At 46.3% G+C, this 14,459-nt stretch overlaps 2 protein-coding genes across 2 annotated transcripts; both read right to left on the bottom strand.

Moving 5' to 3' along the window:
* Positions 1-6,192: 6,192 nt before the first annotated feature.
* LOC123049909 (ubiquinol oxidase 1b, mitochondrial) lies at positions 6,193-7,501 on the bottom strand. The gene has a single exon (XM_044472761.1). The coding sequence runs from the start codon at positions 7,378-7,380 to the stop codon at positions 6,394-6,396; it is 987 nt and encodes a 328-aa protein (XP_044328696.1). The 5' UTR covers positions 7,381-7,501; the 3' UTR covers positions 6,193-6,393.
* Positions 7,502-9,315: 1,814 nt separating this feature from the next.
* On the bottom strand, positions 9,316-13,501 carry LOC123054418 (uncharacterized). Its single transcript, XM_044478194.1, has 5 exons — positions 13,105-13,501; positions 12,596-12,726; positions 10,533-10,658; positions 10,233-10,360; positions 9,316-9,850 (listed from the first exon to the last, which is right to left on the bottom strand). Exons 1-5 carry the CDS (start codon positions 13,343-13,345, stop codon positions 9,535-9,537), a joined length of 942 nt encoding a protein of 313 aa, XP_044334129.1. The 5' UTR covers positions 13,346-13,501; the 3' UTR covers positions 9,316-9,534.
* Between the last annotated feature and the right edge of the window lie 958 nt (positions 13,502-14,459).

Raw genomic sequence — 14,459 nt, 5'->3', positions numbered from 1 at the left:
GATATCCCTTTCTTTCACGTCCACCTTTTCCTTCTTGTATTATTTCTTTGGTGGCTCCGTGAAAGTGTGTGCCTTATGTGCAGGTCTTATCTCATTACATCTTGATGCACTCTTGTGTGGTGAAGGTACCTGTTTGCTCTTGCTTGTCTCGATGAGGCTTTTGCCATTCGATTGGTATCCCTCCTCTTGACAATGCTATCATTTTCTTTCTTCACCATGGGTTGTCACAAGCGTTGGTTATTCTTTTTTCATATTGAGTGTGCTTGTGAGCCCCTTTGCTAGATGTGTGTGGGAAGTACATGTCTTGCATAGTTATATTAGTCTTCTCAAGTTGGTTGAGCCTATTTCTAAGTTGCCTCTTTTATATGTTGGTCAACCATTTGTTTGTTGCAAGTAATAGGCTTAGTTTCCTACATGCCCGCTTGCACTTTTTGTGAGGTTCTATTGATTTTGGGGGAGTGATGATCTTATTTTGTGCACTTTGTATCCAAATTAAAAAAATCTTATTTATGCACAAATCATGGGGATCTTCTCTAGTTCCTTTAGAACACTCCTATGCTCATATCATAATATCTATTATTCATGTGGCTCGTAGGATCATTGGTCTAGTTGGTTCAATTGGTATCTTTTCATTGCATGTTTCAATTGGTATCTTTTGAATGATTGTTTATGTCTTTGTTATATCTTTGTGACATATCATCCTTTAGCAATCTTTGGTTCCTCAGTATAGTTTGTATTCCTCCTAGTATGTATATTTGTATATGTGTATTACATTCCACTCCTTTTGAGAAATACACAATCTATTGAGGAACACATTTTATATTGGCCTTCTAAGCTTTTCGCCCATTTTAGCAATCGATGCCAATGGGGGAGAAGTTTCAGAGAGTTTTGTGGAGAAGTTTAGAGAGTTATTTCTTCTTGCTTTGGTTTTGGTCCTAAACTTTTGCATCTCATACGCATGCATTATTGGTTGTTGCATTGCATGGTGATGCATAATTCCTTATATAAACGCTCTTGAAAGTGATTGTCATCAATTACCAAAATGGGGGAGATTGAAAGAACATGCGGTGCCCCCATGTTTTGTTTTGGTAATTGATGACGTTCCCTATGGACTAATGGTTGCCTTGAGTTATATTTGAAGGATTTGTCCATAGGTTTTTCTTGAAGTCCATGTGTTGGTTTCAAGGAGTTTATGTGTTGACCAAGGTGCTATTCAAGGAATTATCCAAAGATTGGTCATGTAAAAGACATGATACAAGGTTGATCAAGACTAAGTCAAGTGTGAATCAAGTTGATCAACACGCAATTGATGACGTTCTCTATGGACTAATGGTTGGCTTGAGTTATATTTGAAGGATTTGTCCATAGGTTTTTCTTGAAGTCCATGTGTTGGTTTCAAGGAGTTTATGTGTTTACCAATGTGCTATTCAAGGAATTATCCAAAGATTGGTCATGTAGAAGACATGATACAAGGTTGATCAAGACTATCAAGTTGATCAACACACAAAGCGTAGAAGATGTACCGAAAGGGATCAAGTGATCCCATGGTATGAGGAAGATCTCATACAACCCATGGAGGATGACATCAAGTGGTGATCGTCATCAAGATTGCGGTGTGCAAGTTCAAGTGGAGCATCTCCAAGAGTGGAGCATCACGAAGAGATCATGCTTTAAGCTTGTCCTCCATTGTGGTGACAATGGACTTGTGAAGATATTTGGAAGAGTGGCTCACCCATAGTGGAATATGGGGGAGCAATCTACTAGTCTTCATCGAGCCAATGCAATCAAGAAAGGTGGTCCAACTTGAGGGAGTCAAGACCGTCATCATCTAGCTCAAGTGTACTATGTGCAAGAAAAAGGTTTGTCCTTTATAGTTTTTCTATTTTACCGGTCTCATGGTGTTAGTTGGGAGACCGGATCATAGGGTCGATAGTCGTACTATCAAGGGGGGCTCTCGAGTGAGTAGCTTGACCGTATCATTCGATGAGAGCTCAAACCATTGCATTCTTGGCATCATCATATTTGTTGGTTCTTCATTGGATATTCTCTTTGTGAGGTTTTAGAGATTGTGGTTATCTTCGTGACAAGCTCTAGTTCATCGAAAACCGATTTCCTATGCATCTTCTTTTGCGTTTTCGGTGTTTGAGTTTTTACCGGTATTATTTGAAAAAGGGTTCTCACCATTTTATTTTGGGTATTTTCTCAATTTCTATTTCTTGATATTTCTATCAAGATTGTGTTAGCCCTTGTCTTTAGCTTTCCATCAAACTTGGTTTCATCAAATTTGGAGTTCGTTTGCAAAAGTTGTTGCCGTTTCAATTTTACCGGTTCCCGCTTCTCTCTGCCTAGTGCGGGTGCCCGGGGTCACCCGAGGCCCTCCTTAGTGACCTCTCTGGCCGGTCCAGGTGCCCGGGGTCATCCGGGGCGCTCCCTCACCTCCTCTGATCACCCCGGGTGCCCGGGGTCTTGGATCCGGGTGCCCGGGCTCCTCCGCCTCCTCCTCTCGGCCCCCTCCGGGTGCCCGGGGTTGGGACCCCCCGGGTGCCCGGCCCCCTGCCGCTGTGCTTCCCTTGTTCGTCCGGGTGCCCAGGGTTTTCCCCTGGGTGCTCGGAGTTTAGTGGCTTTTTCTCTGGGTTGTCCGGGTGCCCGGACTCCTTTTGTCCAGGTGCCCGGGGGACAACGGTCATATTTTTCTTGGGGGTATTTATACCCCCTTCTTCCTCCTCCAACCTAAGAGATCTGAGCAAGTTTTCCCCCCACCATTGTTGACCTCTTGGAGCTTGCTATCTCTCAATTCCTCCATGGATTCTTGCTAGTTTTTGGGGGGAAAGAGAGAGGAGATCTAGATCCACATTTCCACCAATCACTTTTCTCCTCTATGTGAGGGGAACCCCTTGGATCTAGATCTTGGAGTTCTTGGTGTTCTCCTTCTTGTTCTTCCTCTCATTTTCCTCCATAGCTTTCATTGCTTTGGTGGGATTTGAGAGTGAGGGACTTGGGCACTCCGTGTGCCCTTGCCATTGCATTTGGTGCATCGGTTTGAGTTCTTCACGGTGATACGTGGAAGTGAAGTGAGTAGCTTATTACTCTTGGGTGCTTGGTACCCTTGAGCTTGTTCCTCTTGGGTGCTTGGGCGCCCTAGACGGTTGGTGGTGTTCAGAGCTCAATCATTGTGGTGTAAAGCTCTCGGCAAGCGTCGGAGTCTCCAATTAGCTAGGTTGTGGAGATCGCCCCAAGCAATTTGACGGGTTTCGGTGACCGCCCCCAAGGGTTGCGAAAGTGTACGGGTTCGGTGACCGCCCCCAAGGGTTGCCATTTGTACGGGTTCGGTGACCGCCCTCAAGGGTCCCTTAGTGGAATCACGACATCTTGCATTGTGCGAGGGCGTGAGGAGATTACGGTGGCCTTAGTGGCTTCTTGGGGAGCATTGTGCCTCCACACCACTCCAAACGCAGATTAGCATCCACAAGGGTGTGAACTTCGGGATACATCGTCGTCTCCGTGTGCCTTGGTTATCTCTTACCCGGGCCCTTTACTTATGCACTTTACTTTGTGATAGCCATATTGTTCCTTGTCATATATCTTGCTATCACATAGTTGTTTGTCTTGCTTAGCATAAGTTGTTGGTGCACATAGGTGAGCCTAGTCTTTTTAGGTTTTGTGCTTGACAAATTAACCGCTAGGTTTATTCCGTATTTGTTCAAGCCTCAACCGTAATTATTTTTAATCGCCTATTCAACCCCCCCCCCCCCCCCTCCTCTAGGCGACATCCACGGTCTTTCATTTTCTATTGAAGTATTTTTACTAATTCGCAGGGAGTGTCCATGCGTTGTTGGTTTCCTTCCACTGCCCATCATTGTGCATTGCATGTTTTGATGCTTGTGGTTACATTGCATGTGGCATAGCTAACCGGGATGTATAGGTAAGAGCTAAGCAAGCCGGTTGGGCTTGTGTTTTGTCAAACACGTCAAGCATTGGAGAAATGAAAACAGTGCATTCCACTCCTCCCTGCTCGACTGAAATGAGTATGGGGCTCAGTCGACTGACCAGTAGGTGCTCCCATAAAATAAGCATATGCCAAAAACAAATACCGATTTGTTTTGACATTTTGAATTTAAACGCTACATCTATACCTAAATATGGCACCATCTCTCGTCGGATAGTACTAGGATGTGGTGCAGGGGTGAGAGAGTGCCCTCCGCATCAACACGTTAGCCAGTTTTGAGTCCCAAGATGTATATTTTTTTTCTATTTTTATCTACTGCATCGCCCCATACTAGAAGATGTTATCACATAGAGTACTAACTACAGACGTAAGTTCACAATAATGTACAAACATGTTTAACCTAGAAGGGCTACCATCATGTAAGCCTCATAGTTTTTTATCTAGGGAGTTCAATACCTATTTGTATAAGCTAGAATTTTTTATTTAAATTTTGTTTGAAATATTTCAAGTGGTAGTTGTGTAGTATTTTTGGGTAACCAGCATATCCACAAATTCCATCTTAAGGCAAAGAAAATATCATATCGATAGCCAAAACCTTGCTTATGACCACTACCCGCTGCTTATGGATCTTGTCGCCAATCCCCACTCTGTCAGCCGCTTCTAATTTGAGTCCTATTAGCCGAAGTTGCCATGCTTCAAGGATGTGGTAGCTGGTGTATGGATATCACGCGAATTAAAAATCTATTTAAGAGGGTGCATGCTAAAAAGAGGGTTGCGGCCGGACAATTGAAAAGTTGGAGTGAAAAATTCATAGGTAATAGTAATACCAAGCTCTGGACCTGGATTGCCACTGAGTTGATCTTGCGCTTAGGTGTTGATATGGAGCCTGAGCCTCTTTCTGCGCATGAGAGGTCTACACAAATTGCTCAACAAGAAATTTCTAGGTCTAGCATCACTCAAGATGACCATGGTGCACCAACAATCCAGGTTGCTCTCTCCGAAGGAGGGGGCGCAGATACACAGTTATTTTAACCTACATGCCAATAACATGAAGTGCAAGAGTTTTCTCGGTAACCTCAAGATGGATGGGCCCATATATGTTGATCATGGGGATATGGCAAGGGTGGTGCATGAATACTTTCACAACTTTGAATCAATTCTCGTGATTTGTCAAGCATTCGGTGTAGCACTTCCAATTATATTTATAGGAAATCGCTGAACCACGAAGAGTAAGGGTTTGTAGGAAGCAGCATATTTCCCTCAGTGAAGAACCAATGTTATCAAACCGTGGGGTGCTCAAGTTACGAGTTAATTATCAGTACTTGCATACAATTATGAACTTCTTCTTGGCCCCAACTTGTCTAATGAGGTTATCAATCTCCGCAGCTTTGATAGTTACAAAGATAAGCGTATCATATGATCTATAAAACAAAAAATAAAAATGGTACAGATTGTAAAGAATAACAACACAAGTGATCGAGGTCGTGATTATGACCGGATCCATAACTTCACTAGTGGCATCTCTGGAAAAAAACATAGCATCTGTGTGGTGAACAAATTACAGTTGTGTATCGATTAAATTACATTTTCATGATTGATAATATACATCATGATTTCATATAGTCATTACGTCCCTATATCTCTAGACTGTTATCCAACTACATATACAACTAATACTCTGCTCGAGACTGTTATCCAGCATGCATCTCTAGGAGTATTAAGTAAAAGTAGAGTGTTGCATTAAACAGAGGGTAACGTAATGTTGACAATATATTCTCTTTACCTCTAACTCATCACCGAGGCAACTAGGCAGCTATCTTTTAATGACAATATATTCTCTTACCTCCAACTCGTCACCGAGACAACTAGGTAGCTATCTTTTCATCCTTAGTGAAAATAACATAATAGATTTCTTTCTTTCTGTCACTGGGATAGATTACTGTCAAGGTAACCCAACTAACATACACACATCTCTCTTGGAGATCATTCATCTAAACATGGTCAGTGCAAATAGTAATAGATCGGAGAGCATATATGGATTTCTTTTATCAACAACCCGTCAATATGGTAATCCATTGAGATTTTATGATTTAAGAGCTTTAACGATGAGATGTTTTGGTGGGTGGTATTTTGCCTAGGAAAGTATGCATATTGCACGTCCGTTAAAAATATTTTATTGTCAAGTAATAGTATCACTTTGTACCCAAATATCACATATTTTTTTCAAGAAAAGTAATCAATTCATATGTACAAGAATTACCGGCTTACAAAAACATATCTTTGGGTACAAAGTGACACAAAAAACTCATGGACATAAACATACTGCGCGCGCAACAATCCATCTCAAATTAACGGGACAAACGTCGGCGGCAGTGGTAGTAGGTGACAGCGGTGGACTGGGCGGAAGGACTGGGCAGGCATCGATCTATGGTGGTCCATTGAACTGATCAGTGGTAGCCGAGCGGCGCAGGCGTCTGATTCAGCGTCATTCCCTGGTAATGGATGTCCGATGCGTAGTGGTTGGCGTCGCGGTGATGCGCCTCGTCGGCGCGCACGGCGATGACGACGTCCTTGAGCCTGGCGTCGGCGGGGAGGCGCCAGTAGTCGATGGCAATGGCCGGCGCGGGCGTGTTCTCGATCAAGCCGGCCTCAAGGTCCTTGAGGTACTCGGTGTAGGAGTGGACGGCCTCCTCCTCGAGGTAGCCGACGAAGCGGTGCGCGAACTTGGGGGAGATGAGGTAGCCGACGAAGTAGGCGTTGAAGAAGACGCCCTGCGTGGCGAGCACGAGCGCGCGCTCCCACCACAGGGGCTGCGTCACCTCCATGAAGGTCATGAGGTGCATGCGCTCGTTCTCGGCCTCCTCCATGAGCGCGCGGATCCAGCCGCCGCTGTGCTCGAATCGGCGGAGCGAGCGCAGGTGCAGCAGCACGCCGCCCACCATGGGCGGCACCGCCGCCACCGTCTCAAGCAGCAGCGCGTGGCTAGCGTGGCGGCGCTGGAAGAAGAGGTCGCTGCCCGCGCGCAGCGTCCGCACGATGAGGTACGCCACCTTGTCCGCCACCGCCCTGGGCTCGTGGTGCTTGGCCACGTCGATGGACGTGTCCGGCCGGTACGTGTCCCACGGCCTGAAGGAGAACCACGGCCACTCCGTGCCGTCGTCCTTGACGAGCTTCCGCGGCTCGATGCCCCAGTAGCTCGCCACGGGCTTCTTGTTCTGCTCCGGCGCTGTGGCGCTCTCGGGCTTTTCAGCGTCACCTTCTTGTTTGGCATGCGCGCCGGCGGCGGTGCTGGCCATCCGCGCGGGGAAGATCCTCGCGGCGGCGGGCAGGATACCCCTCGCGCTCGCGGCGAGCCCGGACGCCGGCTCGGCGGCGGCGAAGAGGTGGGGGCCCAGGTGGCGCAGCAACGTGGCTCCGGCCATCCGAGAGCTCATGGTGTTGGCTGTTGAACAACTAATAAACCGGTCGAGAAGCTTGAGGTTTTTTGTGGTGATCGGATCGAATGGGAAGTCTTTGGTGGCTGGGAAGTGATTTCTGTTGGTGTTTATCTGGTAAGCTGACTGATGGCAAGAGACGTCTTGCTGGAGATGGTTTTATAGGGGGGTCGCGTGTCGGGAACGTCTCGGCCGGCACGGCACGGTGCTTCCCAGAAATGCCACTAAACACAACATGTGCGCACTCTCCCCTGGATAGAGAAGAAGTAAAAAAAAAAAGACATGTGCGCACTCGCCCAACAGCTAACTGCGATCGATGATCCAATTCTTGTGTGCTTCAGTTCAAAATAAGTTATTATTTTATGGTTTCATCCTTACTCTATGTTGTTATATCTTTGGTGGATTTGCTCGGATCTCGTCGTTGTTCGTCTACGTTCGTGTGTTTTCGGTTTGGATCCTTCCGATCTACGTTATTTTTCATCGACGGCGGTTGCTGTTCTGGGGGGCTGGTCCTATGGGGCCTTAGCACGACAATTTTCCGACCATCTATTACAACAAGTTGTGCCTGGCTCCGGTGATGGAGGGGCGTTGACGGCGGCGCGCCTTCGGCTCGCTTCGGTGCTTGTAATCTTCGCTAGGTGGTCTACGGATCTGGATGTAATTTTTATTTCTGGTGTTCGTTGTACTGCCATGATTGAAGATGAATAGATTGGAAGTTTTTTTGAAAAAAAAATATGCACAATAGTACACTAGTATTTGTGCATGAGGGGCTGCTAACAGAGTACTTAATTTGCCCCGCAAAAAGACAGACTACTGAAATTTAGAAAGGTGGACATATTTGACCTGAGACAGTTGTACCTACTACCTACCACACAAATTATATGCAGTAGTGCGGCGGCTCGGCCGGCGCGCTGCTTCCTGGGCAGAGCGGCAGCGCAGCGCAGCACAGCCGTTGTCTAATCTAAACGGAATCTTTGCTAAAAAATATTCTAAACGGGATCAACTGCTTGCCGTGCAAGTCTCTGTCTGGTTGACTAGTAAAGGATTCCTAACGGAGTGGCCGAGGAGCTCGTGACGGGGAACGTCGTCGCCGGCTTCCGGGGGAGTTCGCGAGCCATCCATCGGTTGCGCTGCGCGATCCGGACACAGCCACCTTGCGAGCCGAGCTTGACTTGCCGTGCTGCTGGTGCCGTGGATGCCACGCACGGGACGGCCGTGCTCGCGCCACCTGCTTCATACTAGTCTTGGCCTTTGGGGGTCAACCGGGGAGGCGACTTGACCATTCTTCATCGCGGACGGGATGATGGGGACGACAGATTCCATGGGTCCCGTGCACGCACCGACGCACGCGCAGGAGAACGGGAGCGTTTGACATGGTGGGTGGGTGCATCAAAATGGAAGACGAGGCCAAGCAGGTGTTGAGCTTGAGTGCTGAGTGGAATAGTCCGAGACTTGGTCATGTCCAGTCGGAGATGGCCGTTCGTGTCTAAAGGGCTCCAGAAACGTACTATACGGCTCCAAAAAAATTTCCTTCCAGGAAAGAACCATGCAATGGCAACAGACAGTTTCTATGTACCACCATATTTAAAAAAAAAAGTATATAAAAGTATCATGAGAGCTGCACTCTGTTAAAAAAAAGTTTCGGGGACTTCTGGAAGTACTGTTGTTCCAGATGAAATTTCTGAATTCCAAGCAGCTCAAAGAAGGCTCCCGGAGTAAAAGAGCCATATTATCAGGCAGAGTTTTTTCTAAACCGAAAAGCTCTATTAGGCATGGTTCGTCCAGCACGTACCTCTGATCCCATCAAAAAGATTCAGTTTGAAAGAATGTTCATAACCATCCTCGCTGGGGCCTCTTCGATTCAGAGAAAAATTCCAGCGAATCGAAGAGCCCCTTAACCGTGATCTGCATTCACAGCCAGAAAGTTAGACCATATTTCCGAGCCCCCCAACTGTCATTAGGATGCTTTTGACACATGTTGCACTGCAGGTTACAACAGATGGGAGTTACTCCATGCCAACTGCAGCCACCCATGATTCATCCACCTGTTCATGGGCGGCCGCATATCGAAGCAAGGCAGGATAAGTTACACTAGGTTACATCACACAAGGGGATCGGCTTATTTGATATACATTGCCGAAACCCATTTACATTTTACAAGAACCTCTCCAGGAGTTTGAAGTCCAGCACAAGCTCCTTCAGCCCAACCATTTTGCTGTACTGCAAGGTGATCCAGCCAACGAAAGATATATACGCAACAAGAAGGCACGCCCGCTTGAAACGGTAAGCAAAGACCCTGATGCTATGGTTGCTCACAGCCCGCCTGGCGGCAGCAAGGAACACTCCTCGGAGGACTCTTACTGCTATGGTGATGAGTATAGAGCTCACCACGCCCGCCACAACCCCTGCTGCCGCATATCCAAGCATCCACCACGAACTGAAATCTTTTGACTTGCAGAACTTTGAAAACCTGTCATGTTTCAATCTCAAGTTAAACGGAAGGAAATGTTAATATATTTAAGATAAATGACCATTATAAGAAGTGAAGGGGAAAAAAGTGACCCTTTTACCAACCCGAGTACTATAAGATACTAGGTTCTTAAGTTCCTAGTGTTTACAGCTTGACATAAAGTGGTGATGCAACAATACAACCAGAGTATGAGAAACAAAGCCAATTGATAACCATAAAGCACTAGAGCTAGTCAGATTACCAGAGCAAATAAGAGCAATGAGTACTTTTGGCTATCAACTTCTGGTGAAGGATATGTTGATTAACATGATGTTATCACATTATGAGAAGGTAAGGCGATGCCCATGCAGCAGGTAGAAAATTAGAGGGCATATATACTCACAGTACAAAAATCCTCTTCAGCATTTCAATTATTGAAGGATCCTCAGCAGTGCAATTGAATAGCTTGTCTGAATAAATGTCAGCTTTGGTACTCCCCAGTGTGTATCTGCAGTTGTATGATTCATTGACCTACAAGAGAAGACGATAATAAAATGATGACCTCTTGATAACTGAACATGATATACGCAAAGGGCATGCAAACAACTGAAGATTCAAAAACTCACTGGAGAGAACATTATGGATTTCTCATGTGAACTAGATGTTCTTTCTCATGTGAACTAGATGTTCCATAGTAGTGTACCTTGAACTTTGCTGTTGTTGACCATACAGCACCAAAATCAGGCCGGCAATTGTGAGGAAGAGCCTCTTTTGGAGCTTCTGCCATTGCATAAGATGTTTGACCAGAAAAATATTCTGTGTATTCAACCTAGAGTATCCATCCACAACAAGTGAGAAAAACTAACTAAACACATATAGTAATACTCGTGAATACTAATAGTAAACTGAAAGACTGCGGGCAGGCTGTGCAGTGTGCAGTGCACGACCACAAGCTAATGTTTGAAATGTAAATATGGCGTGTCTTTATTTACAGGACTTTATGAACAAACAAGAAACTACAGGTAGAATTGTTCATCATTTATTGCCTTATTTGGGAGTTGAGAGCACATAGAAAGCATCAAAGATCTGTATATATCATTATCAGTAAAAGCATTAAACAGCCCAAATCTAGAGGATCTGAATGTGAGAATACCTAAATCTGTACTATTAAAGGGGAGTTTGCCGTCGTAATAGTTACTCCTCCTTCCGTCCCCTTCCAGCATACGAAAAACAAAAAGAAGAAAAGAACGGGAAAAAACCCCGGGAAAGGGGTAACAACCGCCAGTCCGTTAGCCACGCACCCACACATCCCATGCAGGCACGCCCCATAAATCACCTCCCGGCCCCACCCCCACGGCCCCCATTCTCTGCCACGACGAGCCGTCCGCTGCTTGTCTCCGTCGCTGCCTCGTGCCCCCCCCCCCCCCCCCTGATGTCGTGGTTCGGGTCATCGGTGTGGGAGGAGCCGCCCCAATCAGAGAACGCGACGGTGAACCCGCCAACGGAGACGCTGTCCTAGCACGGCACGCCATCCCAGCCATCAGCGTTACAGGCACCGACAGCATGCCCTCTACAAGGGTCCCGCACGGGAGCGATAGGAGAGGTGGCAGTACCGTTGAGTTCGCAACCGTCGTGCACGTCGAGGCGAAGGTGAGACCGGCGTAGGCTGCGGCACACATGGTGATGCCATCGCAGATCCACAAGATCAGATGAATGCACTCGTAAGGCTCTTCTGTAATCCCGTCTTCTCTTCAAGGACCCCAGCTTGCTCAATAAGGTGCTGATTGCTCATCTGAGTAACTCTAGGTGTTTGCTCATTTGCTTCTGTTACCTATGGTAGGTTCTGCCCGTCAATTTTTCTACCGTGCTGAGAAGTACATTTTGTGAAGTTCTGGCTTACAACAAAGAGTATCAGCCTCCTGAGTCTCTTAGGCACTAACGTAAGCCTACGATACCCACATTTGTTGCTATGTTGAGTTAGCTTTGAGCAGTATTTTGCAGTCAATACAAGTACTTGTCCGTCCTATCAGGTGATCCTTTGATTTGTTGAGCTAACACCTGCTGTTTTCTTTCTTTATTAGCTACCTAAAACGATGGTCTGCTGCTGACACGTCATTTTCTTATGAGGTTTGTGGGAATTGAACATGTTCATGATCTTCTGTATCTGATATGATAAATTTGGAAGGTGTTAAGCTACTTCAGCAAGTGAAACTAACTTGGAAAAGAAATGAGAGACTGTGCATTTTAGTATCATGATCTTCTTATGTAATTTAGTTTTGCACACACATGGCCTTTCTCCTCCTAAATTCTGGATACCTATATCCCCACCCATTAATTAATTAAACACATAAATAATCCTCGTGAATACTAATGTAAACTGAAAGACGTGCACAACCGGAAGCTGATGTTTGAAATGTAAATATGTCATGCCCTTTTTTTACAGGTTCTTTATCAACAAACTAGAAACTACAGCTAGAATCGTTCATCATTTATTGCCTTATGTGGGAGTTGATAGCACGCACAAAGCATGAAAGGTCTGTATATATTGTTATCAGTTAAAAGCATTAGACAGCCCAAATCTAGAGGAGCTGAATGTGAGAATAGCTAAAAAGTAGTTAATACAAGATGTATTAAATGTCGCTGTGCTGGTAGCCTGGTACAAGAAGATAAAGCAAGTGAAACAACCAACCAGCAGCTTTAACAACATTTTGAGCTGCTCCACTAAAGAAACAAACACCAAAGTAGAATCACAATATAAATTCTCACCTCAAAAACTGAAGCCCAGTAATAGTCATCATGGCAGCGGAATCTTCGATTACTCGAGGGGTAAAATACATGCTTAGCTTTATAGTTCAACAGTCCAAGCTCGCAAACCTTAGATGACCGAATGTCCAGGCCTACAATGCGCCAACAACCGCATCAGGCTAAAGATCAACGCAGCTCGGTCCAAACCGAAAGGGAAAACTAATCACATCCTAAGCTCACTAGCTGAGCCACAGTGTAATCAGCATCCAACACACACCCAACTACCCAAGTGATAGCGCATCGAAATCCACACAGTGACACAGCAAGTGGGGAATACGTAAGCAGCTCTTAGACTTCGTGGAGCAGATGGTAAAGTGCATAAATGGAATATATATCACAAAATTTGCAATAAGTTCTCCACGCTAAACACCAAGACAGCTAATTTGCATGCTAACTTCAGCACCCGGTTGGATTCCTAAGCTCGGGAAACAGCATGGGAGTAAATCGGGAGGGAAGGTACTGTGGCCGACCGGTAGAGAGGATGCGGCAGGTGGAGGGCATGGAGACGGACGCGTTGGAGGAGAGCCCGCCGAGGAGGAGGCCAGCGATGCCGAAGAGGAAGGAGAAGAGGAATGACACGGCGATGGGGAAGAGCATCACGAGGGCCCCGCGGACTGTGATCCCGCACCACCGCCTGCGCCGCTCCGTTGGGTCCGCCCCTCTGCCCGGGGCGGCCCGTGGTGGCGCAGGCTCTGCCGCCGACGGATCCATCAAGTGGATGCGCGACCCATCGCCGGTAGGCCGGCAAGCGGCGGTCGCCGGACGCCGGCGGTGGAGAGAGAGGTGAAGGTGGAATTGGGGGTGAACGATGGTTGGAGCTGGGCGTAGCGACCGTACTTCTCTTGGGCTTCGGTGGAGTGCCACTGGGACGATCGAAGGCTGTTTGGGCCGATGTGCAGGCCTGTCAAGCTTAGTCAACGAATTTTCGTCTTTACCAAGAAAAAAAGCCCCCGATCTCAACCGTGCCTCTCGCGCCACATGGCGAGCAGAGATGGGTTAGATCTTCCTGACCTCTGGCGATCACTTTCTATCTTTTGCTTTTTAAGGGCATATGGTTTTTAAGGGCATATGCAATGATGCTATCTTACGAGTGTCATGTACTAGAATATCTACTGAGGTGGAGAAAAAAGAAAGGAGAAGAAAAGACTTGCCTTCCTTTAATGAAGAGGTGATCTCTTACCAACAATGTCTTGTTATATTTTTAGGGATGTCTTAATTATTAGAGATAAGGTTATAAAATAACCATTGTACATCGTATTTTTATTGCGTTCTCTAGATTATGTGTAAGGCTTAAGATAAGATAATCTTATTGATCATTGTACATGTCCTAAGAAACAAGGTGGGGGCAAAAAAAATTGCAGGGTAAAACGGGATTGTATTAATTAAGGAACAATGTTAGACTCATTTTCATAGATTTTACATAAATCATCTGGCCTAGCACCTAACCAGACTACCGGGCGTTGGGAGCAACGTCCTATCTGAGCCATGCAGTGTACAACGCCATTTCACCGATCTTCGGACGTGGAGAAAGCAATGCCGTTGGATCCCATGCAGGAGTCTCTTCGTCTCCTCCACCATGCCAACCAACAAAGATCTACTGATACTCCTATTTGACAGAGCATCCGCTCCTTCCTTGCAATCTAGTTCATTGATCAACAATATGTCCGTCCGGTACAACGCCAGGGACGTACCCTCGAGAAACGCTGCAATTTCCGCCTACATTGGCAATCCACATGAGTGAGGGAAATGACACGCTGAGAAAATGATGGCTCGTGTGTTGTTCCGCACCATACCAACTCATCCAGTGCTTTGGCCAGCAACGTGT

This window comes from Triticum aestivum, chromosome 2D (assembly GCF_018294505.1).
Source record: "Triticum aestivum cultivar Chinese Spring chromosome 2D, IWGSC CS RefSeq v2.1, whole genome shotgun sequence".
Taxonomy (NCBI): Eukaryota; Viridiplantae; Streptophyta; class Magnoliopsida; order Poales; family Poaceae; genus Triticum; species Triticum aestivum.
The sequence above is the reverse complement of the archived record's forward strand: the minus strand, read 5'-3'. Positions and strand labels throughout refer to the sequence as shown.

Excerpts from the sequence above, each read along its gene's own strand:
- LOC123049909 (XM_044472761.1), bottom strand. The coding sequence starts at position 7,380 with ATGAGCTCTCGGATGGCCGGAGCCACGTTGCTGCGCCACCTGGGCCCC.
- LOC123054418 (XM_044478194.1), bottom strand. The coding sequence starts at position 13,345 with ATGGATCCGTCGGCGGCAGAGCCTGCGCCACCACGGGCCGCCCCGGGC. Across the intron at positions 10,361-10,532 it reads CAACAACAGCAAAGTTCAAG|GTCAATGAATCATACAACTG; the intron begins GTACACTACTAT and ends CTTCTCTTGTAG. Across the intron at positions 9,851-10,232 it reads CTGAAGAGGATTTTTGTACT|GTTTTCAAAGTTCTGCAAGT; the intron begins GTGAGTATATAT and ends GAAACATGACAG.